The sequence below is a fragment of the Monomorium pharaonis genome, chromosome 6 (genome assembly GCF_013373865.1).
Source record: "Monomorium pharaonis isolate MP-MQ-018 chromosome 6, ASM1337386v2, whole genome shotgun sequence".
In the NCBI taxonomy this organism is placed as follows: domain Eukaryota; kingdom Metazoa; phylum Arthropoda; class Insecta; order Hymenoptera; family Formicidae; genus Monomorium; species Monomorium pharaonis.
This window is the reverse complement of record NC_050472.1, coordinates 4,997,353-5,008,283: the sequence shown is the minus strand read 5'-3', so window position 1 is coordinate 5,008,283 and position 10,931 is coordinate 4,997,353. Positions and strand designations below refer to the sequence as shown.

Genomic DNA, 10,931 nt, shown 5'->3' with positions numbered 1-10,931 from the left:
CATGGAAAATCAAACCCGCAAAGAAACTACATTTGAATCGCAGAAAAATGTGTTATAACTCCTTGCATTAGAAAAGTTGCAAGTATAAACTATAAGAAACAAAAAAAGGAAACTAACAATAACAAAATTCATTGAAAAATATAAAAAAAGAAATATTAAAATTACGTACATTGTAGTGTTAAAGTAGAAGTTTCAAAAACTCAACGGTCGTCAATTAACTAAAATATACATGTAGATTATAAGCGAAGCAGAACGTTTCGAATGACACGAGAGACCGAACGCAAATGTGCTGAGAACGAGCGAGGAAGGGAAAAGGAAAGTAGAGGGGTCTAAAAGTTAAGTAGAGGGGAGCAGGTTTAGGATTTGGAGATATTCGTCGGGAGAGAAAGCTGTGTCACACTGCTTATTTAGTGCAGTTTGACGCTTTATATGCATTTCAGATACGATTCTCTTGTAATAAGATGGTTCTTCGTCTAAAATCTTTACCTGGTCCCAGTCAAAATCGTGATTTCTCTCCAAGTAATGAGAAATGACTGAAGGAAAGGAGACATTCTTGTTATTGTCAGAGCGATGCTCTTTTACTCTAGTAATCAGTTGTCTCTTAGGCCCGGTTCCACAACTCACGGTTAAATTAACTGGCCGATTATTCCATTGGAATTGACCAATCGTATTTGTTAATTTTGCTTAGCGACAAATACGATTGTAATACAAATACGATTACGGCCAGTTAATTTAACCGTGAGTTGTGGAACCGGGTCTTAGTCTTGCCAACGTATGTAGCGTCACAATCCATGCACAAAATACGACACTATTGTGTGACATGTTGTCCATTGTATCTTTGCCGATCTTAATAAATTTTTTGAGAGACTGGTCCTTATATCATTTGTTAAATTAAATATTTTTTAACATATAAATAATTTTATGTAGATTTTGAGATAAAATATCTTTTTAGTTAATTTAAAATAAATGCATCGCGTGTGTCATTACAACACTGTTTAATAATTAAACAATTTATTATTAATTATATTCTGCTTAGAAGAAAAACTCAAGATAATTTGTAAAAGCATTCTCTAATACTTTCTAGTACACGATCTCGTAGAGCCCGAGGTGAAGCAGGAATTAGCGAAGATCATGTCCCCCTTGGAATCGATCATCAAACATTTGACTTGATCATTCCGCGATCGAGGAGTCAAAGTTTATGGATAATAAAAACTCAGGAACGACTAGTCTTTTGTTATTTTCCGCGGTACCATGGGATGAGTTTGGACAATAAGAACGAGGAAGAGCTTGTATTAGATCCAAAAACCTATTCAGATTTAGTTAACAGCGACGGTACCGTAGGAGATACTGTTGTGTCTGCCAATCACAGATTAAGCGTCGACGAAGATTATACCAGTACGGAGAAGTATGAAATTAACGCGTAAGATATGATTGTAACTAAAGAGACAGATTGCGCGAATTACGATAACACAACGGTGATCGACAGCTCGATGACTAACGTGAACAAGAGCACCGACCTTTCGAAGGATATTGTCGAGGGATCTCCACGTTTCAGTCTTTTACGCTGAGAATAAATTAAAAATATAATTATTCGTGATTCGTATAAAGACTATCAAATCTCTTAATAATTCAATGCTCAAAACATTCTATTGTCACTTACATAAAAATGTCACGTCCTTATTTGAATCATCGAAAGAATCTTTATATATAATGCAATTGTTAACGTATTTTAAAATATATTTTATAATTCTTCTACATAATGCTTTAATTACAACTTCTATATTAGTGTTTATTTTCAAATTTTGAAAATGTTATATTATATTAATTTAGGAAAATTATTTTATGCTGAAAGAGAAGCTAAAAACTTGCTTATAAGAATATAGCTAGAAGATAATATAAAGATTTCAACTTTTAATAATCGCATTGTCAAACTTTCATTAAACCTAGAATAGTGTTACGTTCAGTCTTAAGGGATTAAAATTTCTATTTAAATGGTTAGGAAGATATTTCAAAGGAGTGGAGATAAGGCAGAGAAGGACATAACGCAACGTAAAATTCCCATAGGCACGCAAATTAAAAGAGGGTAGGTGCCTTAGGTCGAATGCATTTTTTGCGAAATGTGGATCAGCGTGGCGACAGGCCCGTTATAACTCTGTTTTCCGAGTCGTGCGCTCGTAGATCCAAATTTCAAAGCGAATTAAATCACTTTAACTTGGGACCAGGTGCAATCTTTGGCCAGAGGCAGCGACGTCAAACGGGCTGCTTTTTCTCGCGCGGCATTAACTAGTGTTATCAATAATGTATCGCTTGTATCAGTAGTGTGTCAAATTTGTTGGCTTATTTATATTTATGCATATTAAATTTTAGGAGTAAAAAACTATTAAACGTAGAATTAGAATTTTCAAGACTTTATAGCTAGATGAAAGTCTTTTAAGAATGGTTGACTTGTTATCCTTCAAGAAATAAAGTACTTTGCATGGCTTGCAATACAGCAATTAATTGTAAATCTGATTTAATTAGAGATTTACAGAGGGTCAAACGTATTTAAAAGGTAAATCATTACATTTTTTAAACAAATTAATAATCTTTTAAGAAATTTTTTACGGGCGACCAGTAACACACCTTTTTGCCTATGAAAGATACGTCATTAAAGCTGCGTTTATCACGTATATGCGAAAAAAGGAAGCCCGCCTGGCATTGCTGGTCAGAGGGAGAAAAGGTAAGTCGTTTAAAAATTTAAATAAATAATAAAGGTTTTATTTAAAATTAACAAAATATTTATTTTAATAACATTTTTCTAATGAAAATACAATTTAGATGCTGAAGTCGTGATTTGAAAAGTTGTAATAACAGTAAAATAATCGGATTTAAGACAATTTAGTAAATATGTAATTAATTTTACAGATATACAAGTGTGTGGTGGGCAGAGAAAAAAAGCAGAAAGATATCAATGAGTTGTAAATCATCTATAACGGTCAAACATCGGATCTTAGTGATGGATATGATTCTTTCTCTATTAAATTTATTTTTTTTAGCTTTATTTTAAATTGCGCGCCAACAGGATTTATCAGGCTTAAGACACAGTTCATAAACTAAATTTCGATGCTTGAGAGCATCTTAAAATCCCCTCTTTCCCATATTTCCCAAAAAACTGTAAATTAATTTAATTTGCGAAAAATAATACCTCAACCGGGGTTCGAACCCGGATTTCTCGTTATTCTGTGCGCGCGTCCTAGCCAATTTGACCATTGAGGTATATAATATTATTCTTCACAATAATCAGTATATTTTAAAGCACGCCTTTTCAGCGACGTATAATAATAATTGTAGAGAAGGATTTTTAATTCTGTAAATGCAATTAAAAGTTTAGTGAGTAGGAAAATTATCGGTAAAACAGGACAACTTTAACATTTTGTTAACTTGTACGCTATCTATGGCGCGGAAAGTAATAGTACAAATCCCCACCATCTGTTCCGAGCGACGACGACGATAACGACAATGACAATAACGACGATCGACATTTCTTAAAAATATTTTACTCTTGATGCGAAACTTCAAATTGCGATATCTTGGCTCGTAATCGCGGAAAAATAAAAACATTTTTATTATACAAATTGGATTCAAGCTATTCATTAAATCTATTTAGAAATTAATCGATTCAGCTGTTATTGAGATCCGATAATGCAAACAGCGTCTCGTGTAAAAAAGGCAGCGGGGTGGTGTCTCACTGCGTGTATACTTAACACGAGGCAGTACCATGTCTTTTGATACGCCATACGTTGCACATTACATCAATTGTAATCAATTGTAGCGCGTGAAATTGTCCAAACAAATCAATTTTTAAGCAAAAAATGCAATTGTTTGATCTTTACCTTATGTTGTTATATCTTTACCTTAAACAATTTTATTATATTATTCAAACAACGTTATTGTTTCGCTCAAAGTAATGTTTTACTTCATCTATGTATTACTTTACTATTTGAGCACATGTTTCTCTTCTAAGGAGACAGAAGCTCGCTTTAATATAAGTATTTATTTCGTCCAATCCTTATAAAGACATTTAATAAGACTATATAATACCTAATATAGATCTGTACATAAGCAAAATTAAATGTTTATAAAGTTTTAATTAAAAACCGAGTTCTTATTAAAGTCTTATTAGTATCTTATTTAATTTTAATATAATTTATAATAATCTATATTAAATTCATATAAAATTTTTTTTACAGGAATGGGCAAAAAATAAATTAGGTTTTTAATATATATAATTATAAATTTTGTCTGTTATCAGCATAAATAAAATTTTTAATATATTTTTAAAAATTGTAATTTTTGTAAATATACAAATATATTAGATATGTGTAAATTTTATTACCATGACAATTTATAATAGTAAAATATAGTTTATTTAATAAAAATTTCTTACATTATACTTTAAATTGTTATAAAATGTGTTAAGATTTAAAGAGGTTTTTAATAAAAATATCATTTAAAATCATTTCCATTTATTTTATACATATAAGACTTAATTTATAATATTTGTTGTGTTTATATAATCTGCAAACATCTTCTTATATGAACAAGAACAATTATATCCAATAAAAACCTTCAGGCCTCACACTATTTAATGTAATTTAAGATGTCTTTACTTTTTTAAAAATATATTTTGATCTGAAGTAGATATATACATACATATACATATACATACATATGTCGCTCTCCTTAGAATATATTTTTTTAATGACTGGAATATTTTTTAATTAAAAAAGAAAAAGATTTAAATCGATATACTTTTATATCGCTATCTAAAAGTATGTATATAGATAGAGACAAAAATAAGGTGTGAAACCTGAGGATTATTTAAAAAATTAAGAAATAAAAATTTTATACAGTATAATAATATATATGTGTGTGTATAGCATTAAAATTATATGTAATTATACATTGCTTAATGTTGTAAATTCGATTTTCAATACTTATATACATAGAAAATTTTGTTTTGTAAAATTTTATTATTTTTAATAATCAAAGAAAACATTTTTTATGTTTATTACAATAATAAAATTTTAATTTAAAAATTTGTTTTTAATAATTATATTTTTTGGAATTTCTATTTATAATATTTTGCAAACTTTGACTTATCTATTAAGTTAATAGTAAGATTTTGCGGTAAATTCTTAAAATATGCAACATTTAAATATTCTAATGGATTCATCGTTAAATATACTTCTGTCAATGGTGATGCATTTGACAACGATAAATGCTCCAGTGAAATAAAGTAATTAGAACTTAAATCCAAATATTTTATTGACATAAGAGAATCTGCCCAGTTTTTAGGCAGAAAACGCAACATATTTTTTGAGAGATCTAATTCTTCTAGGTTAAAAAGATCAGCAAATGTATTAACCTCAATCTCATCAATGTTATTCTGTCCTAATAACAATGTCGTTAATTTTGGCATTTGCACGAAGGAATGTGAAAATAGTTTTGTTATGTCATTGTAATTAATATACAAACTGTTGAGTTCTATTTTCTTTGATATTTGTGGAACATTCTCAAGTTCGTTAATACTCAAATCAAGTGTTTTTAAGTATTGTAAATTTGCAAATGTGTCCGGATATATATAATTTATGTAATTTGAAGATAAGTTTAAGTAGAGCAATTTGCCATTGTCTTGAAAAGCATTTGAATGAATGATCTTAATGTTGTTGTTGAAAACAGAAAGATAATGGAGATTTTTTAAACCAACCATCGATAGACACAGATTGTCCTGATGACTAATAGTATTAAAATTATTATTATTTAAGTTTAGTGCGAACAAATTGTTCCCTTTTTCATGTAAACTCAAAGAGTCAATCAAATTATCATGAAGATCGAGAAAGTATAAGTTATTCGATATCAAATTTATAAAATTGGTCGTTTTTATAATGTTTTCGGAGAAATCCAATATCTTTAACTTGGGAAATATAACTTTTGAAATTATGTCGTAATGCTTTTTAAAATCTGAGGTTTCCTCTTTCATTAATGGAGAAAATTGTAATTCGGTGAAACAATTTGCACGAAGAGACAAAATTTCTAAATTAGGATATTCGCCAAAAATGTGAACTGTTTTATAATTCTCGTATGAACAATAATCTTGGTTGCGTCGACATTCGCAAGAATCATACATTTCTGCTTTTCTTGCTCTATTTATAATAAGCACTTGTAGGTTATCGTGTGTACCAAAACCAAAGAGTTTATCAAGTTTATTATTAGATAAAAACAAATGTGTTAAATTGGGAATTTCATTAAAGGCGCCTTCCCCAATATTCATAATATTATTGCCTATGAGATTGAGACAAGTGATTATTGGACTACTAATGAAATCTTCGTTAATCTCAGAAATCACAGCGTTTGAAAAGTTTAAAGAAATCTCATCTTTACACTGAAGTTGAAGCGATTCGTTCACGTAGTCTTCTATGGTCAATGGCACATCCGCAATTGAAAGTGTGGTCCAATAAACGAAAATGACAATTGTAAAAACAAACTTTACGATAGCCAAACTCTGTAAAAATAATAAAGAACGTTTGTTTTCGAATTGTAACAAAAAAAAAAATGGAGTAAGTACTAGATGGGCTCAGTGTAAAGCAAATACTACCAATCAGATTTTATAAATTTATTCAAATCCTATCCAAGCAATCTGATTGATGATTTTTATTTTACATTGTGCACCTCAAAAACTCCCAAAATGGCTTCTAATTTTAAATATAATAGTTACAAAAAATTGAATTAAATCTACTATAATTAATGCTTTAAAAAAAGATATAAAATAAATAAACAACTTATAATTATAATTCTTGCATTTTGCTAAAATAAAGAAAGTTAAAAACTTTAATAGAATGATAAAAAATATATTTTTGTACAAAATACGATAAAATATATAAAATATATAAAAATATTTTCTAAAAACTGAAAAAAATCCTAAAACATTAAAATTTGTTTAATATTAAAAAAATATTCTATCCTTATTAAATATTTATAATAAAATTATTATTTAATTATAGATTAAAAAAAGATAAAAATACAAAAAGAATTCTAACACATGCGTTTATACAAGGTGTCCCAAAACACGTGGGTCAATACTCGTAAAAAGGTAGAAAGAATCGAGATGAGCATAAAAGTCCAATATTTTGTCTTGAGTTAGGTCTACCAATAATCGAAATATTAACATATGGAATCTGCAAATAATGTAATTAATTTTTATCGTAATTATAAACAGTAAATTAATAAAAGCTTATCATACATTTACGATAGATTTTTTCTTCCGTGTTATAGCTCGAGCGGATCGAGATATAACATTCTTCTCTCGGCGCGCTTTTATTCACATAATTTGAAAAATTAATACCTCGATTATTGGTGGACTTAACCCAAGACTTAACTCAATACCTAACTCAAGACCTAAGATAATATTAGACTTTTGTTTATCTCGATCTCTTCTACCTTTTTACAAGCGTTGACCCATGTTTTAGAACACCCTGTATACATAATAAATGATTGATTTAAAATTTATTTTATTTCTTTGTTAAAATATATATAAACGTTTTTATGATATCCTCTATATAATATAGTTATAGTATATTTTTTTAAATTATAACAATTACAATATTTATATAATTATGATTCATTGGTTTATAAGTTTATCTTTCACTTATTATTTTCATATTAATTTAATAACTACAAAATAAATTATATGTAATTATATCAAAATATAACTTACCATTTTTTAAATGCTTCAGAATTTCTTTTTCTAATAAAATATAAATTTAAAGTTGCTTCTAGTGTACTTTCCGTAAGAAATGTATAGTGTAATATTGTACACTATAATAAACAATTAAGGGTGCGTTCCGAAATCTACTGCCAGTACTGACAGTACTGTTTTTTCGTTCCGAAATCGTTTTCAGCGTGCTGTCAGCAACTGTAAATTACTATCTATTCTACAAAAATAGACCCTAGGGAATTACTGACTTCCGGCTAATTTTACACATTGTCCGGAGGTAGTGCAAATTCAATAAAGCATATGGCCGCCGTCCGCCGTACATTAATGTGTATAATTAAAATTGACGAGATTGTTAAAAAATTAATTGTAACAATGGAAACTGTTCGATACGAACTTATTGATGGCGACAATAACATTTATGAAGTGTTTCTGAAAATCACGCGATGTTATATCACACAATATTTTGTTCAATAATGAAATAATAGAGAAATTCTATTTTTTTATTATAATTCCTACCTAAAATGTGCTTTGAATCCTTCATCCGAAAGTAAAGCAATAACATTTTCAATATAATTTTTTATGCGTGGCCTTAATTCCAATGGTCTACGCTTAGTAATCATGTTTAAGACATTTAGAATTTCTTCCTCATCGTCTGATGAACTGTCACTGTCACTATTAATAACATTCACAATACCTTGCACTGCAATTATAATTGCATTGACATTTGCCATAATTAGATTGTATAAAGTTAGGTTTTTATGATGGCATCAACAGTTGCTGGTTTGACTGTAAACGCATTCCGTTTTTTAGTGTTGCCAGTATTCACTGGCGTTTCGGAACAGCTCAAACCCAGTAACTTCAGTAGCAGTACTGTCAGTACTGTCAGTAGATTTCGGAACGCACCCTAACTATGTTGTAATGGATGTGTTGACGCTTGTGCGATCATGCAAGTGGGCACGTGTTCTCTTTTCCTGGCTTGTGCTGTGCGTACAAGTGAAAGAATTGGTATACACCTTGGTTTTGATATAAATTTATTACAAGACCTCGCTCGTGTATTATAACAGCTGTACGTAGTAATTCTCGTAATGTAAAAAGATCGACTCGGTTAATACACACGAGATGAAACATGCACGTGGTGGGCCATGTTGCTAACTGAACTTACTGAACTGCGCAGAGGTCACATACACACACACTAGTCGCGTCAAAATTGGTGAGCAGGCCTAAGGGCCACCGCACAAACTCTTCCATAACGCGTTACGTTACGTTAAGTACTCCATACGAACCTAAGTTGTACTTAAAATTTAACTTAAATCAACGCACAAAGAAATCCTTAACGTAAGAACTTAAGAACTTACGTTAAGGATTTCTTTGTGCGTTGATTTAAGTTAAATTTTAAGTACAACTTAGGTTCGTATAGAGTACTTAACGTAACGTAACGCGTTATGGAAGAGTTTGTGCGGTGGCCCTAAACATAATGCCAGGCAATAGGCAATAGGAACAGAAATAATGAAAGAGAGAAAGAGAGAAAAGATTAAGGCTCGTTTTCCCGGAGATGTCGCGCAGGCGCAAATAAAGAGAAGCACGTATAGTGTGAACAGGATGTGTAACTACTTGACGCTAGCAACGCTTTTGGAATAATTTTATTCTTGCTGTTTATCAAATACTAAACAGGAAATGATTCTAAAAATGTCGTGAGCAATAATACATTAACTAGACGTTTCGGCTTACTTATAAATATTACATAATACATATAAAATAAATTAAGACATTACAAGTAAATTATTAATATTTGTATAAGTAAATTAAAATTTTCTCTAAATTAATCTTTTATAAAAAGTGTCGTATTATCTAATATTATATCTATTTTCTCGTTAATTTCTACAGTAAAATCTTCTTGGACTCAAAGACAACTTGAAACCCTTAACAAAACCCGACCAATTTTTTTGCAAATGAAAATTAGAGTTTAATTATAATTAAATCCAGTAGAATTGCATTATTTTGACGAATTTTGCTCGCCATCTTGGACCTGCCATATTGTGCCTGTCATCTCAAATGAAGAAGTTGCATTGATGGATTTGCAATCAGCATCCTTAATAACGCCCACATACGCGATTTTATCTTATTAGCATTTTTTGCAACTTTGTCCGCCATCTTATTATCTTGAATTTTTTAAAACTGTAATTTCCTGATCAGCCATCTCGAAAACCCTCTAAATACGAATTCTCCTGAAGTACATACAGACTCTTCAAAAAATGCTTGCTTCAAAGGATCTTAAATTGAAATGTGTACATACATTACACTTACGCAAGTCAAAGCTTTAAAAATTCAAATTGACATATCTCAGCGAAAAAACATGATATTGAGACAAACGAAAATACGTTCTATTATTACACAGAAAAAGAAAGTAATTGATCCAATAAAATGTGTAGTTGCAGACTGCCAACTACCGACATACTCATTACAATAATATTTGCTGTTAATTCAAGTATAATATTGATATTGCAATAGCATATTGTATTGACTATATCTATATTTGACAATTCGCATCTACACATTTTGTTGAATAAATAATTTTTTTTCTCTTTGTACTTACATAATTTCACGTCCTATCTTACTTGATTCATCGAAGGAATCTTTATATAAATGTAATTGTTATCGCATTTTGTTTTGACAAAATATATTTTTGTAATTCTTCTACATTATGCTTTAATTACAACTTCTTCGTTAGGATTTATTTTCAAATTAATATAACATATAAAAATGTTATATGTTATATTAATTTAGAGAGATTATTTCATGCTGAAAGAGAAGCTAAAAACCTGCTTACAAGAATATAGCTAGAAGGTAATATGAAGATTTCAACTTTCAATAGTCGCATAGTCAAACTTTCATTAATTACCGGCGTGAGAGGTGTCTCGTTTCTGTTAAACACTTTTATGTTAAGCATTTTTTAAGAAAAAAAAATGACGTCATTGTACTTTCCATGTAACCAGACAAGCATTTTAATGTCATGTTTATGATCTGTTCAAGTCCAGCTTGCTTCCTCGCCTTGACATTTTCGTCGAAGGCATTCGGAAATCTCTCATGATCTCAAGCGAATGGATGGGAGAGATTCGTTGTTTAACAGAGGATTGCTTCATAGGCTACTGCCGATGTTGGATAATATAACGTTGGA

General features: G+C 29.9%; 1 protein-coding gene across 2 annotated transcripts; it reads right to left on the bottom strand.

Annotated features, from left to right (window-relative positions):
• Window positions 1–4,488: 4,488 nt before the first annotated feature.
• LOC118646101 (protein artichoke-like) lies at window positions 4,489–8,904 on the bottom strand. 2 transcript variants are annotated; one of them, XM_036288394.1, is made up of 3 exons: window positions 8,273–8,754; window positions 7,757–8,185; window positions 4,489–6,544 (listed from the first exon to the last, which is right to left on the bottom strand). In XM_036288394.1, exons 2-3 carry the CDS (start codon window positions 7,757–7,759, stop codon window positions 5,111–5,113), a joined length of 1,437 nt encoding a protein of 478 aa, XP_036144287.1. In that variant the 5' UTR covers window positions 7,760–8,185; window positions 8,273–8,754; the 3' UTR covers window positions 4,489–5,110. The 2 variants fall into 2 exon arrangements, with proteins under 2 accessions (XP_036144287.1, XP_036144288.1); XM_036288395.1 differs by lacking the exons at window positions 7,757–8,185; window positions 8,273–8,754 and adding an exon at window positions 8,770–8,904.
• Between the last annotated feature and the right edge of the window lie 2,027 nt (window positions 8,905–10,931).